A 16,922-nucleotide genomic window follows, 5' to 3' on the forward strand; every position below is an offset into this window, starting at 1 on the left:
ATTGTCCTCTGGCCAGCAGGACACCCACTACAAAGACTTGAAAATTCACCAAAGTGACAGCATCTTCACAGGGCAGCCTGGTGAGAGGGCATCTAGCCCTGACGCTCTGGTTCTGGTTGGAGCTGGGCACCATTTGCCACTGGGACTGAGAGGGCCTAAAATATACTTGGTGCAACATCAGACACCTTCTTGTGTTAGATTCTAGCATTAATAAGAATCATATGGTGGGAATGCACCACGTTGTAAAAGAAGAATCACATGAAAGAAAAATACTGAGAAAATTCTGTTAACTGAAACATTTCCAACAAATTAGGAAAAGGTTATCTTTAAAATCTGTTCAGAGAAAGAAACACAGGTATTACATAGGAACAGAATTTGAAATCCACAAAGTTCAATCCCCTTACTAAGCCAAGACCCAGAGGCCTAGAAAAGGGAAGTGATTTGCCCAAGGTCATTCAGCAAATCCCTAGTGGTTGTGATGAGCCCTGAATCCTTTCCACTAACTCCACTGTCTCCATTAACTGAAAAATATTTTTATGGGAAACATTATGCCATCTCCAGGGTACTTCCATAGTACCGACAGAGAACGACAGCCCTGGGAAGCCTGGTGAAGGGCTCCCCTAACTCTGATTTAGGGGTCAGACGCCCTGAATAGGCACTGCCTCCCCAGGGCGCAGCACCCCGATTCCCCACCTCCTGGAGTTCTGGGCGGAGGATACTACTGGGGCGGTTCTTTCCCAACTCCACATCTTCCGGAGCCTGGCCTGGGCCGGGCCAGCCTAGCCCCGCCGCTGTGACCCACTTCCTAGCTGCAGGCTGGACCAAGGGGAGGCCACACCCACGAGGGCAGCTCACAGAGACTGTTAGAAACCCAGCGGGGAGTTGTGTCCAGGAGGCGCGTGGGCGGCAGGTTAGTACCTAAAGTGAAGAAACGACCCTCGACCCTCTGACTGGGGGTGGGCTCCCCGGAAAGGTATGGTTCGGCTAGTCCCGTCTCCACGGTTAGCACCCGCCCGGCCAGCGCCGGCCGGGATGGGTCTGGCATTGAGCGGCTGCGGCCCTCCAAAGGCCGCTGGAGTCCCCCGGCTGACGTCCGGAGCTCGCTCGGGTCTCTCTGGGTGGAAGGACTTTCCATCGCACTGGCGGCTCCGCAAACCTTTGGGGCTTCCGCGCAAGGGGAAGACATCCAAGCGCCTCAAAGCTCTGCTGGGCCCACGCTGCCACCCCAGAGAGACCCCCTTTCGTTCCGAAGCCGAGTGTAGGCCCGGTCGGGCCCTGGGACCGCGCACTCTCCGAGCCCTTCCGCACCGGGAACCGTTTCCGGGGCGGATGCTTTTTGCATCTGACCCGGCGCACTGGTGACGCGAAGGCCCAGACGGAAGTGCGGGTGGAGGATCCCGAGCCGGATCCCGAGCCTGAGCCCGACCCCGGAGCAGGTCTCGGGGGCTCCGGGCTGTGGGGACGGCCGGGCCTGGCAGCAATGGCGACTCTGTGGGGAGGCCTCCTTCGGCTTGGCTCCCTGCTCAGCCTGTCGTGCCTGGCGCTCTCCGTGCTGCTGCTGGTGCAGCTGTCAGACGCTGCCAAGGTGAGTCCCGCCCAGCCGTCGCTCCTGACAGGAGCTCCTCCCCTGCCTCTGGCCTTGCGGAAACTGGGTCTGCTAACCTGCTGTCCACCCAGTTCCCCTCCCAGCCCTGACCTCCAGACCCCTAGCTTCACAGCTCTGGCGAACCCCAACTCCCACACCGAAGCTTCCCGACTGCGTGGCAGCACTCGGGCCCTCAGCTCTTGGCAGCCTGGAAGTTACCGCCCCCACACTACCCCCATCTGTGACAGTGCCCACAACCGGGATAGCAACTCCTCACCTCCTTGACATTTCCCTTTCCAGTCCCGACAGCAACCACCTCAAACTTTACAAGCTTTCAACTCTGAGAGCCTGCAACTCCAACTTTCCCTTTTCTGACAGCCTACCCACCCCCCACGTGCCTCACAGGCTCCCCCATTTCCAAGGCAATATGATAGGAAGCCTCTATCTGAGAGAAGCCTTCCCTATTAGGGACTAACTTATCTCAACTCATCCCTGAACATGTTCCTTCCCCATTGTGGGAACTTGCCCCTCCTGGCAGGCTTCCCTCCCAATAGGGCCTACAAAGTATCTCTCACCAGCTTCATGTTCTCATCTAACTCCCTCCACGGCCTCTTGGTCTCTTTTTTGCTTTCTTTTATTCCTGATAATTTAGTGCATAAGGGAAGAACCAAACTGCAAGAGAGGGGAGGTTGTGGCCTTCTCCCTGATTTGGTATCTTGACCGTCTAGTCCCCTATCACTGCTCTTTGGTGCCCCTACTCTCCAGACTTGCCCGGCCACGTAAATACTTGTGTTTCCTCTTTGATGAGCTAGCTCATTTTGAGGGAAAATAGAAGGAACTTACGTTGATATGATGGGAAAACAGAATGACATTGCAGTTTTAAAAAATAAGAAGTTTATAATATCTTTAGGGTCTGAGGAAGACAGTTTATAGGCAAGTAAATGTTTTTGATCAGGGGATTTTTTTTTGAAACCTTCCTCACTTCCTACCAGAAAAAGGGACAATAGCAAATCTCCTGACTTTAAAACATTGCTGGCACCCCTTGCATATCTTCCTTCATCACTTTATGTAGTATATTTTGATCATGTTTTTATTTGTCAGTCTACTAGGGTGTGTCCTGATTATGGGCAGGAACCATTTCTTATCTGAATCCACCTCATTGAGCACGAGGTCTGGCACAGAGCAAATGCTAAGTGGTTGCTGAATAGTTTATGAATTGTTAACAGCTCTGCCAGATGTATCACTGTATATAGGAGCAGTCGGCATGGTCCTATGGAAACTAATGAGCCACTGCCTCATCAAATAAATTGTGCTTTGCTGAGGAAGCATCTCCTGTTTTGTCTATCCAGATAGATATTTAGTCACCTCTTCATCCACCTCTTGAAACTTGTTTTGTTGGTAGTTGTCCTTCTGTCAACCAGGAAATTAGAAGCAAAGTTTCCTGGGAAGGATAGACCAAACTGATCTCAGTTAGAATCAAGGAACTTTCCTATGTACTTCCTTTCTAGTTGTAGCTGGGTGCCTCTAAAACTTCATCCCTTCTACAGGACTGTGGCCCAACCCTTTTTATCCATGTCAGTAAATTCTGTCAAAGGGTGAAGGATTGTAGGTAGAAGAATCGTGACTTTTTTTGAGAATAATTTTTAGTTTGATTCTTCCCCCATCCTTCTGTAATCATAATCAGCATTCTTATTTACAATTATGCTATGTACCTATCACTATGTACCTGTCAATACAAAGACAGGTACATAGTGATAGGTACATAGCATAATTTGATTGTCATGTAACCCATAAATGTGGTTAATGAGTCATAGATCATATATTAGGCATTATTTTAAAATAATTTTGTGTAATATACACTGATTCATTAGCATTGCCATAAAGGACTTATTGCTTTTAAAAACTTGTATCTCTCAAAGTTTTAAATGAATGGTTTTAGGATATTTGGCAGGGAATGCTTAGCAAAATGTGTATGGTGCAGATTTTAAGATATTTATGATAAACTGTCAACAAGCTATACTAAGTTTCCCTTTTGGTTACAGAATTTCGAGGATGTCAGATGTAAATGTATCTGTCCTCCCTATAAGGAAAATTCTGGGCATATTTATAATAAGAACATATCCCAGAAAGATTGGTAAGTATTCTGGATTATTGAATTTCCTGTCAGATTTCTTTCTGTGGTTGTCACTGTTTGTCCAGAATGTTCATCCAATGTATGGTTTTCTTTTTATGTATTTCTTTTTAAGCAAAAGTGTCAAATCGTATTTCCATTTGAAAGAGAGTAAGTCCCTGAGTGCATGATGTAAGCCTAAAGGAATATAGCCAAAACACTCAGCCCAGGTAGGCAGGGTTTCATGGGGGTGGGGAGGAGACAGGCTGTGTGGCACCTAAACTACCCATGGCTACGTTCTTGTACCTCCTTAAGTTTTGGCGAGGGATCTTTCTCCTTCCTACTTTTCGGTGGAAGGTAAGCAAGCCACCTTTATCTGGATTATCATTTTTACAACTTGCAGATTTTGGTGATAACATTGCCAGGTATGGGAGACTATGTTTAAAAATCTCATTTGAGGCTGGGCGCAGTGGCTCACGCCTGTAATCCTAGCACTCTGGGAGGCCAAGGCAGGCGGATTGCTTAGGGTCAGGAGTTCGAAACCAGCCTGATCAAGAGCGAGACCCCGTCTCTACTATAAATTAAAAAAAAGAAATTAATTGGCCAGCTAATATATATAGAAAAAATTAGCCGGGCATAGTGGCGCATGCCTGTAGTCCCAGCTCCTCCTTGAGAGGCTGAAGCAGTAGGATTGCTTGAGCCCAGGAGTTTGAGGTTGCTGTGAGCTAGGCTGATGCCATGGCACTCACTCTAGCCTGGGCAACAAAGTGAGACTCTGTCTCAAAAAAAAAAAGTCTCATTTGATATATAAGTTACAGACATGACATGCCAAGTTGGTGATGCTTTCGGCCCTGGGGCAATCAAGCAGGCCTGTGATGAATGGGATCTTGTCTGAGTAGCTACCAGCAGCCTTCTCTGTTTATCCCAGCAGACGTTGGACATGGCAGCTTTTTCTATGTGTGTCATGAAATAGGTGGGAAGCAGTTGTGTTATAGCAGGACTAATGTGCTCCTTCTCATGGAATTATGATGTTTTATGGTTTGTAATCACAGTGGAAGATTGGTGGGATAGGAATCCAAGAAAAATAGCTAGGAACTTTCACATGTACCTGATTTCACAGCTAAATAGCCAGCAAAGGGTTTGAAAGCATTTAGTTAAAGATATTCCAACCTGACTTTGAAAAAGAAAAGGCAGCCTTTGAGTGTGTTTAGTTTCTCTGATGCGATTGTCTGTTCTTCCCGTGATATGCATTTAGGTTCAGCCTAATATTTGGTAAGTGTGTTCTTGAGAACTTCTTGCAAAATTCCAGGTTCTACTTTAAATAGTTTCTTATTACCAAGTGATTTGGCTATATTCTTACAGGTTTTATATCAGGAAGTTACTTTATATGATGCAAGAAAGTGCAAATAAATCTATTTTTTTGTTGAGATGGGGTGTCACTGTGTTGTCCACGCTAGTCTCAAGCTCCTAGGCTCAAGCGATCCTCCTGCCTCAGCCCCCCAGTAACTGTGGTTACAGACATATACCACTGTGCCCAGCCATTTTAAGTTACTTCTATATAGTTTCCAAATGTATTGAACACTTACAATCAGTTTATTATTATCAGTAATAGAATGAGATGCATATCATTTGAGTGGCAAATGAACAACTTACTATTCAAGTGTTTAGTGCTAATGTTTTCACTAATTTTTTGTTATTTCAAGGCTTAGAACACAATGTCATTCATCCCTGGTTATTGGTCAAAATAGGAAGCTTTGAAAATAAACAGCTATACTCGAGGGGGGAGGGGGGAATGGGCAATATATGTAACCTTAACACTTGTACCCCCATAATACGCTAAAATAAAAAAATTTAAAAAAATTTAAAAATTAAAAAAAAGAAAAGAGGCCGGGCGTGGTGGCTCACGCCTGTAATCCTAGCTCTCTGGGAGGCCGAGGCGGGCGGATTGCTCAAGGTCAGGAGTTCGAAACCAGCCTGAGCAAGAGCGAGACCCCGTCTCTACTATAAATAGAAAGAAACTAATTGGCCAACTAATATATATAGAAAAAATTAGCCGGGCATGGTGGCGCATGCCTGTAGTCCCAGCTACTTGGGAGGCTGAGACAGAAGGATCGCTTGAGCCCAGGAGTTTGAGGTTGCTGTGAGCTAGGCTGATGCCACGGCACTCACTCTAGCCTGGGCAACAAAGTGAGACTCTGTCTCAAAAAAAAAAAAAAGAAAAAAAGAAAAAAAACAGCTAAAAACAAGGCTTGTTTGGGATTTTTCTTCCTTTCTTCCCATTCTCCCTTGCTTCCTGCCTGCAACTTGGCTTTTTACTGGGGGTAGGTTCTCAATTGGCACTGAAAAATTTTAACTGGCTTTAGAACGGCAGGCGAATTATGATCAACCAGGTTGCTATGGCTTTATGAAGCTTCCGCTATCTGTGAGGCCCTAGATATATTTTTACCTTCTGTTTTCTAGGCCTCTCATTTTGTCCAATTATTAGCTTTCATTCTTCATTGACTTCCGCCGGCTGACTTAAAACTGAAGAAAAGTTAAGAGTACTTTGGTTTGTGTTGGGGATGTAGTTTAAAGTTAGTAATGTCTTCCTTTTGGCACTAGGTGGAGGTGTTGTCTAGTTCCTAAAGTGGTTGAGCTCTACATAGGTCTAGCTTTGTTGATAATTACCAGTCACCCAGAACCAACCTTCCTGCTTCCTCTTAGTCCTGTATGAATTTTGCACAGCACTCTATTCCTTTTTGTTTGTCCTTCAGAAGAAACACTCAGTACTTACTCAGCACTTAGATTTCCAAGTAATCCTTAGGTATTGTTGCTGAGGCTTCCAAAGCTGAAATAGGAAGCTAAAAAGGGGATAAGTCTTGTTTTCCTGAGGTTCAGAGAGAGAAGAGGGTCCTGACCTAGGAGGCAGGAGTCCTGGATTCTGGTCCTTTTTCAGCTACTGATTTGCTCTGATCTTGTGCAGGTGACTTCTGTAAGTGTTGGACTGGATGACCTCTTTGATTCTGAGATAGATAGCCCCTGTTTTGAGATTTGGTTTCCTCTGCCCATTTTATGCCTGAATCCAATTAGATACATGCCTGGCCTTCTATTTCTTTAGAGCAGTTCTTACACTTTTATAGTATAAGTTGCAGGACCTTACCTTTATTTGAAATTCTGTCAGTGGAGATTTAATTTTTCATTACTACTTTTGTTAAAATGAAATCACCTGTTAAGGATGACTAACTGAACTTTTATAATTTATATTAATACCATTTTGGGGTTTTTTCTAATGCCACAGTTCAGAGGCAACAGAATATGAAAAAGTACATTTTGATAGAGAAAGAGAAGGAATCAGTCTAGAGTATTGGGTGGCCCCAAGAAGAATGGGTGAAATAAGATAGGATGCTGTAGTAGAATGCTTGAGGCAGCCAGAAATGCCTAAGGAAGACATGCCCACAGGGAAGAGAACTGCCATGCAGCTGGCAGGAGGGCAGGAAAGCTTTTGCCTACTTTTTCTGAAGGCAATCAAGAGTAGTAGACTCTTAACAACTGAGGAGAGCAATAATTTAGTTATTTCTTGGAACTGATAGATTTCTAGGAAAAAATATTTTTGATAGGTTTTTTGTGTTTTTTTTAAGAGACAGAGTCTTGTTCTACCTGCCCAGGCTGGAGTGCAGTGGCCCAACCGTAGCTCACTGTAACCTCAAACTCCTGGGCTCAAACAATCTTCTTGCCTCGGCCTCCTAAATAGATAGGACTATAGGTGGATGCCATCATATGGCTAATTTTTTCTTTTTTCTATTTTTCTAGAGATAGTTCTTGCTATGTTGCCCATAGGGGTCTCAAACTCCTGATCTCAAGCAGTTCTCCTGCCTTGATCTCTTGAAGTGCTGGGATTACAGGCATGAGCCACTGCACCCAGCCTGAGACAATCTTATATGTGAACAATGCCCCATCTCACTTTAAACCAGTTAAAGTAGTTTTACTTGGTAACTGAACAGTATGACTTGATTTGTTAAGTAGTTTTCTATTGCATTTGGGAGTTTTCAGGTGTATTTTTGTAACTGTTAACAGTATTTCAACTTTGAAGATAGACAACTACTATGTACATATCTTTATGGGTTTAAGAAGAACCATCTAAGGATGGTTAAATCTTACTGAAATGTTAATCCTGAGAGAGGAAATCATTTCACTTTGTCTCATTGATTATTTGTTTCTTATATTCTTTCATTGGGTAAGTTCAGTGATTAATCTGGATTTTAGGAAAGTTTTGATCCTTGCAAGTAGAACGCCCAGCCAGGCTTAAGCAGTATTTTATCTTTGTTTTTTCAGCGATTGCCTTCATGTTGTGGATCCCATGCCTGTGCGGGGGCCTGACGTAGAAGCGTATTGTCTACGCTGTGAATGCAAATATGAGGAAAGAAGCTCTGTCACAATCAAGGTAAAAAATATATATGTGTGTGTCTGTGTATCTCTTTTCTGCTTTTGCATGGTGTCTAGACAAAACAAAAATTTAGATCTTTACTCCAAAAGGAAAAATGGACCTGCTCTCTGCATGCCCCACTAAAATGTTTTATGGATCAGTTAGGATACATTCGATATGTGAAATGGCATGACAATGCCCTATGTGTAATTGGCATATTCCAGAAAGATGTCCCAGCTTCCCTGTGGGCCATTCATGCCAGAGGCTAGTGAGAGAGCAGCATGATGAAGCCCTCTTTCCCCTGCCCTCCCAACACCTTGAAAAAATATCTATAGTAACTATTCTAGAAACATAACTTCTGGATTTTAAGATTTCCCATATTTATTTCCTATAGGAAATGGAGTGCTGGTAAGTAACTCTTACCATCATTTAGATCTCTAATGGGTTCAGTTCTTTATTATTGAACTATTGGTTCTTGGCTAATGGTTCTTCTCCCAAATTTTTTTCATATGGTATTTTTCATTTCTTTCCCCAAAAAAGGCCTTGTAGGGAATCTATGGTGGTCAGGGGTAATAATCACAAAGACTTATGCTGTGATTGACCCTGTGGGAGAACTCCTGCTCTAACAGGGTGCTATACTGTAGAGAAATCCTCACTGTACTATTTTTCTAACAGATTTTTTGATGTATAATTTATATTCCCTAAAAGTCACTCATTATAAGTGTATAATTTTATAAATTTTAGCAAATTTAAGACTTTTTAAAATCCAGTTTTAGAACATTCCCATCACCCCAAAAAGATCCCCCATGCCCATTTACAGTTAATCCCCGTTCCCACTCCTATCCCCCGACAATCACTATTCTGCTTCTTTCTCTACAAATCTAGACATTTCATATAAATGGAATTATATATGTGGTATGACAATGTGGTCTTCTATGACTGGCTTCTTTCACTTAGCATAATATTTATCCAAGTTGTAGCATGTATCACTACTGCATTCCTTTTTATTCCTGAATAGCATTCCATTCTGTGAATATCCATCCATTCATCAATTGATAGACACGTAGATTATTTCCAAAATTTTACTGTTATGAATAATACTATCATGAATATCTGTGTTCATGTCTTTGTGTGGATATATGTTTTCCTTTCTCTTGGGTAAATTTCTTAGAGTGATAAGTTTATGTTTAACTTTTTAAGAGACTATCAGATTGTATTCCAAAGTGGTTATATGATTTTACATTCCCACCAGCAATGTATATAAGGGCTCAGTTTCTCCATACCTTTCCCAACACTTGGTATTGTCTGTTTATTTTATGGCCATTCTAGTGGATATGTCACACTACTTTTTGTCAGCTCACGAATTAAGATCCCAAGAAAATCATTGGCTTAGAAAGTATTTTTGTATATCTAAATTAATCTAAAAGAGTATTCTGTTGAAATTCACCTGAATTACATTTTCTGTTGGGGTGCCTTTAAGTTGTTTTGGCAGCAGTGCTGCTGAATCTAGGACACTGTGTTCTGTTGAAAAAAGAAATCTGCTGTGCTAGCATTGGTGGCAAGTCATTAGCAGTAGGTGAAGATGGAGTTTTGAAGACTCTCAAAATGGATCTTAAAGACAAAATGCTTCCTTTCCTCTTTTTCTTTAATACTTTGGTGAAGAGTTTCTTATATTAGTATCTGGTTTGTATAGACATCTTATAGGCTTAGCAGATAATAAGTCTGCTTTACTATCAACATACAGAAATTCTTATTTCTTGAGATGTAATTTCTTGAGCAGAGATATAACTTCTTTTCTTTTCTTTCTTTTTTTTCTTCTGTAAAACACCACAGATTGATACTGAGAGATGTGATTTATTTTCAATTTCCTTTAGGTTACCATTATAATTTATCTCTCTATTTTGGGCCTTCTACTTCTATACATGGTGTATCTTACTCTGGTTGAGCCCATACTGAAGAGGCGCCTCTTTGGACACTCACAGTTGATACAGAGTGATGACGATGTTGGGGTAAGTTCACCACCTGACCCAGCTGCGCATGGTCAGTCTCTGACATCATCTGATGTAAAGTGCAGGTGAAAAACAGTCGCATATAGATGTTCGCTTGCTGGAGCAGAATCTCAGCTAGAGAAGCTAACGACAGCTCTAATTTTAGTATATTTCCTTATGAGGAAATTGTTCTATATTATAAGGCCATCAATGTGGTGTTTTAAACTGATGTTTTAAACTGATGATCCTTGGTAAGTGTGCCATATGAGGCCTTGCCCTCGGTACAAAGGCACAATTTTCATTGACATTCCGTGTTTACATTGAGAAAAAGCATCTGAGATAGTTTCTCCTCAAGCTCCTGCCTAAAACACCATTCCTGTCAGTGTCACCAAATATTTTAGAAGGCAGAGTGGTTTCAGTGAAGGGAAGCATGAAGACCATGATATTCTTTTCTTAGTGAAGTACAACTTAATAATCTGCTAATGTTTTATATTTCCTTTTTTCTACTGCTTAAAAAAAATCTGTGATCTTTAGAGAAAAATGAAACTATCACTCTAGATTCTCTTCCTATCTTTAAAACACATTTATATTTGTATATACAGTGGGTATAATTAGTGGATAAATTATTTCATGGTCTCCTTTTTGTTTTTAACACTACTTCATTAAACAATGTCCAGAAATTGTACGAGGGATAAAGAGATAAATAAAACAGAAACAGATATGTAAAAGAAATGACTAATGTTTACCCCCCTTTTATTTTTAATCATGTAAGAAACACATATTTTAAAGAATTCCAGGAAGGGATTGATCGGGTGGGAAAAAGTTAAGACTGGAGTTTTGGTGTGGTCAAAAAGCAGGCATAGTAGGACTAATGCATGAGAGAACTGGAAGGACAGGAAGTCGGATACCAGGAGCATTAGAGTCTCAAATACTATTTCCATGTTCATTTCCATTCATATATTCAGAGTTTCTCAACCTTGACATGATATACATTTTGGGTCAAATTTTGCTTTGTTATGGGAGGGAGGTGGCTGTACTGTTCATTATAAGATATTTAATAACATCCCTGACTTCTGTCCACGGGATGCCAGTAGCACCCCTCTATCCCAATTATAGCAATCAGAAATGTCCATAAACATTGCCAAATGTCCCTGGGAGAGCAAAATCACCCCCACTTGAGAAATACTGACATATGAGAATGTTTGTATCAAAGGCCATGTAAACCATTTTCATTATGGTCACACAGGTTGAAAGTTTGACTTAAACTATATCCTTCACAGATGTGGTCCCCAGCCCCCAGGCCATGGCCTGGTATCAGTCTGGGGCCTGTTAGGAAATGGTCCATGCATCACCACCTGAGCTCCACACCGCCACACCCCACCCCAACCCACCCCTGGCCTGTGGAAAAATTGTCTTCCATGAAACCAGTCCCTGGTGCACAAAATGTTGGGGACCACTGCTTTACAGCATTAATATCTGTTCCTGATTTTAGAAATAGACAATACAATACATACAGAACATGAAAGAAATGGATGCACAAATGTGTAGACAAAAACATGTAGGGCAGGCATTTGATTGATGACATCACATGTTCATTAACCTTTTTGCCAACCAGTGATTGTTTCTGCCTATATGTTGATCATTTGAGAACATTTTCTCTGAGAGGCCTGGCTGACTCTTCTGACTCTTGGATATCTGTTAAACAGATTCTGAGTAGAGAGTGTTTTTCTGACCAGAGCTATAAATTTATGGTAACAACTCTGTACAAAAATAAGTTAAATTTAAATTCCTGCAGTTGTTGCTTATCCAGATGTAGGTTATTTGCTATTTATGTACTTTAAAAAATGCTTTTGTTAAATTCTCAGTTTTCATTTTTTCCATTTTGCTCTGTGTAGAGCCTTTTAAACCAAATAAGTTAATACAAATAGTTAAGAAGCTCACTGTAAGAAGTCACAATATTTACTGTATCATATATCCATGACACATTATCATTATTATCAAAGCATTACATTAAAACATGTTTTGTATTTATTGTAATTTTATCAGGTGTAAAAAGGACAAACATTTAAAAAGGGTAAATCTCTATTTGCATTTTCCCAGCATCCGTGACCGTGTGCAGCTAGTTCAATCTTGTTCTCATAGGTGGAGAGCCAGACCCAAAGGATTAACTGGTTTGTTTAGTCTTTTGAATTTGTCCCTTAAGAAGATTTTTCTCTCCCAACTTGAAGAGTAGATAACAGGACTATGAAACTGAGAGGTGCTCTACTGATAAAGTACATCCTACTTCCCAGTATTGTTTATGTCAAAACAAACCAATGGTGATATTTTCCCTCCTCTGATCCTTGACTCAGGAGATATTTTATATACAATTACATTGAAGCGCCATATTCGTATAGTGTCATTTTAATCTTCCTGACCAAAATCTGTGTTTTGAGAAGATACAACGCTAAGTCAGGGTTAGTTGAGCTAAATTTTAGTGTTTGTGCTAATTTGTTAAATGACCTTGGGTTAGTTTATTTCCTGTGGAAAATCAGTCCTACAACTTTAGCCTTCCTCTTTTTTTTTTTTTTTGAGACAGTCTCACTTTATTGCCCAGGCTAGAGTGAGTGCCATGGCATCAGCCTAGCTCACAGCAACCTCAAACTCCTAGGCTCAAGCGATCCTACTGCCTTAGCCTCCCGAGTAGCTGGGACTACAGGCATGCACCACCATGCCCGGCTAATTTTTTCTATATATATTAGTTGGCCAATTAATTTTTTTCTATTTATAGTAGAGATGGGGGCTCGCTCTTGCTCCTGACCTCGAGCAATCCGCCCTCCTCGGCCTCCCAGAGTGCTAGGATTACAGGCGTGAGCCACCGTGTCCGGCCTAGCCTTCCTCTTTGCTTACCTTCTTCCTTACATCTTTGAAACATTTTGAACTTCATGGAATTGTCTTTATCATTTTCATTTGTAAGGTTAAAATTTTAAAGTAACCTGCAGTCCCAGCTACTTGGGAGGCTGAGGCAAGAGAATCGCTTGAGTCCAGGAATTCAGAGCTATAGTGCAGAGTGATCCTGCCTGTAAATAGCCACTGAGCAACGTAGCAAGACCCTGTCCCTCAAAAAAAAAAAATTTTAAATAAATGAGTTTTGCACAAGCCATTACCTAAAGTAAGCGAAAACTTGAGGAAATCTTGGTAAAGAAGGCAAGGAAAGATTCTTTATAGAAAACTCTTTGATATCTTTCAAATGTAAACCTTGTGCAAATTTCTTGCTATAGAAAAGAGTAGGTTTTATAATACTATATTGTTATAATTGTGTATAGAGTTATGTGGTTATGTATAGATTTCCATCTACATGCAAACTCTTGTCCTGCATTATATAATAGAGCTTTTTCAAACATGCAGAGCAAAACAATTTTCTTTCCTAGAGGCAAAGCTTAGTTTAAGAGGTAAGACTTGTGACTTGGATCTTATGTTGGAACATTTGGAAGTTTTGCTAACCTGGGTTTCAGGAAAAAGAGATCAAGGAAAAGGCAAACAAAAGCAATAAATTACTATTGAATGCTTATTGTCATTTGGGCAGCTGTGTTTATATCTCATTCATAGATAGATTAGCATGGCGGTTTCCTGTGTAATGACTACAAACATCCAGTTGCATTGGTTTACTTTAACCAGGTTAGGTTGGTTTCCTACACAGATACCTGGGTAACCCTTCAGTACCCTCTTTCCTAATGCAGCAACTTGCATGGAGGCCTCTGGGTGCTCAGAAATGAAAGATTCAAGTCTTTGTCCACTAGAAATGCTGAAGTAAATAATTAGTTACTGTCCTTGGTAATAGAGGGTAATCATAGCACTTGAGCTGGGTCTCTTTTCTTTACAGATTGGAAAAGGGGAGAAATGAGAAAGCTTTTAGAAACTAGCCCATTTTGTGTATATATTGAGGGTATAGGGAAAGATGAAATAAAAACAAGATAAGACCTTGTCAACTCATCTCCAGAGTGCATGTGGCTCAAAGCTGGCAAACGATTCTAATATAATGGAGTCAGGAAATTAAAAGACAGATCTTTCCTCTGCCACAGATTAGCTATATAGTGTTGAATAAAGGAAGGAAAGGCCCTGCTTTCCATATCTAAAACATGGAGATAATAACATGAAAATAGATTTTTTTTTTTCCTACTAGTCAGAGAAGACTTCTGTTTAACATAAATAACCACTGTCTTTGGCTTGGTCTCTGCTTCTTAAGGGAAATGGTCTTTGGAAATGGTGATCCATGGAAATACCCTTTCGTTGCTATTTCCTGAACCACCTACTTCTGATAGCTGAGTTCATCCTACTTCTGGTATTTCAGTGCCCAGGAGTGCTTAGCCAAATAGATGCTCTGTTTGAAAAGTCCACCTGCTCCTGTCTGTCGTAGACTAACTGCTATTTTGTGTGTGTGTTTTATGCTAACCATGCCATCTCTGATGTTCTCCATTCCTGGACTTTTAGGATCACCAGCCTTTTGCAAATGCCCATGATGTGCTGGCCCGCTCCCGCAGTCGAGCCAATGTACTGAACAAGGTAGAATATGCCCAGCAGCGCTGGAAGCTTCAAGTTCAAGAGCAGCGAAAATCTGTCTTTGATCGACATGTTGTCCTCAGCTAATTGGAAATCAAATTCAAGGTGACTAGAAAGAAACAAGGCAGACAACTGGAAAAAAATTGACTTGAGTTTTCCTGGGTTTTATTTTAATACCCTGTTGATGTCAAACTGGAAGATTCAAAACTGGAAGCAAAAACATGTTTGGTGTTTTTTTCTTGTTAACATATTAATAGAGACACTTTTAAAAGCACACATCTCAAAGTCAGCCAGTAAACCTTTTCCTATTTGTGACTTTTACTAATAAAAATAAATCTACCTGTAAATTATCTTGAAGTCCTTTACCTGGAACAAGCACTCTCTTTTTCACCACAGTTTCAACTTGATTTTCAAGATAATTTTCAGGTGTTTTGTTTTTTGGTGGGAGAGGGGAGGGATTCCTGGGAAGTGCTTAACAACTTTTTTCAAGTCACTTTACTAAACAAACATTTGTAAATAGACCTTACTCTATTTTCAAGTTTTGTTTATCTTCTGCAATATAGCCAGCCTCATCAAAGTGCTGACTACCTATTTGACTTTTGCACTGACTATGTTATCTAGGTATCTGGTTGGCCCGTGGCTGCACTTCATGGTAAACTGGATCTGAAATGCCTGATGGCTCCTAACAAAATGCAAATTTTCTTCATGTACTGTGATGTCTGATGCAATGCATCCTAGAACAAACTGGCCATTTGCTAGTTTACTCTAATGACTAAACATAGTCTTGGTGTATGTGGTCTTTCTCATCTTCTTCTAGTATCTTCAAGGACAAATCCTATGGACTTGGACACTGGCAATAAGGAAATTTTCTTTTAAACCCAAGCCTCCCTGGATTGATAACATACACATATTTGTCAGCATTTCCGGTCGGTCATGTTGGGAGGCAGCTGTTTGAACTCTTGTGTGTGCACCTTTGAACTAGGACTAGGGTTCCAGGTGCCTCTCTCTGAAAGGTATAACAGTTATTGGATAACTGGCTTTTTTCTTCCTATGTCTTCTTTGGAATGTAATAATAAAAATAATTTTTGAAACATCTATCGGTGTATCTATGTTTCCAAGCCTTTTTCTCCTCTCACTTTTGCTGTATCATGAGCTCGAAGATAGACATTTTGTACCCTCTTGTGAGACTACTGTTTTATACCAATCTAATCATAAAACATTGGTACTAAATTATCTATATGTGCATGTGCAGAGAGATAGATAAATATTTTGTTAAATTGAGAGGTTTAAAATTCCTGAAGGAGTGCTTGTTCTAAGAAATTCTTGGGAAAAATTATACTAGAATTAAATTATATTAAATTTAGGGTGAAGTTTTACGAGCTGTTGTTGGGTTTTGAGGCGGTAGGGGGGTTTGGTTAGCACCCATAAATCTAACCTAAAATTATTGATTTTACTGTTAATATTAAAAGATTTAGGTTCAACCATGACCAAGTAGGATTTATCCCAACAAGGCTGGTTTAACATTCAAAAATAATATATAATTCATCAGCTGGGTTCAGTGGCTCACCCCTGTAATCCAGGAGGCCATGGCAGGAAGATCACTTAAGCTCAGGAGTTCCAGACCAGCCTGAACAAGAGCAAGACCCCACCTCTACTAAAAATAGGAAAATTAGCCAGGCATCATGGTATATCCCTGTAGTCCCAGCTACTTGAGAGGCTGAGGCAGGAGGATCACTTGAGCCCAGGAGTTTGAATTTGGACGTTGCAGTGAGCTACAATGATGCCACTGTACTCTAGCCAGGGTGAAAGAGCAAGATTCTGTCTCAAACAAACAAATATAAAAAATCCATCACATCTGAAGAAGAAAAATCATGTAACAATAAAGAAAAAGCATTTGACAAGATTCAACACTATACATGATAAAAAACTCTGCAAACTGGGAATAGAATGGAATTTCCTCAACTTGATAAAGAACATCTACAGGCCAGGCGCGGTGGCTCACACCTGTAATCCTAGCACTCTGGGAGGCCAAGGTGGGTGGATCCCTCAAGGTCAGGAGTTTGAAACCAGCAAGAGCAAGAGTGAGACCCCACCTCTACTATAAATAGAAAGAAATTAATTGGCCAACTAAAAATATATAGAAAAAATTAGCCGGGCATGGTGGCGCATGCCTGTAGTCCTAGCTACTTGGGAGGCTGAGGCAGTAGGATTGCTTGAGCCCAGGAGTTTGAGGTTGCTGTGAGCTAGGCTGATGCTATGGCACTCTAGCCCAGGCAACAAATTGAGACCCTGTCTCAA

General features: G+C 41.1%; 1 protein-coding gene across 2 annotated transcripts; it reads left to right on the top strand.

Moving 5' to 3' along the window:
• Positions 1-848: 848 nt before the first annotated feature.
• TMEM9B (TMEM9 domain family member B) lies at positions 849-15,719 on the top strand. 2 transcript variants are annotated; one of them, XM_012783998.3, is made up of 5 exons: positions 849-910; positions 3,628-3,719; positions 8,007-8,115; positions 9,972-10,106; positions 14,556-15,719. In XM_012783998.3, the coding sequence occupies exons 3-5, from the start codon at positions 8,032-8,034 to the stop codon at positions 14,709-14,711; spliced, it is 375 nt and encodes a 124-aa protein (XP_012639452.2). In that variant the 5' UTR covers positions 849-910; positions 3,628-3,719; positions 8,007-8,031; the 3' UTR covers positions 14,712-15,719. The 2 variants fall into 2 exon arrangements, with proteins under 2 accessions (XP_012639452.2, XP_012639451.2); XM_012783997.3 differs by lacking the exon at positions 849-910 and adding an exon at positions 1,349-1,585.
• The last annotated feature ends 1,203 nt before the right edge of the window (positions 15,720-16,922 follow it).

The sequence above is a fragment of the Microcebus murinus genome, chromosome 4 (assembly GCF_040939455.1).
Source record: "Microcebus murinus isolate Inina chromosome 4, M.murinus_Inina_mat1.0, whole genome shotgun sequence".
Classification (NCBI taxonomy): domain Eukaryota; kingdom Metazoa; phylum Chordata; class Mammalia; order Primates; family Cheirogaleidae; genus Microcebus; species Microcebus murinus.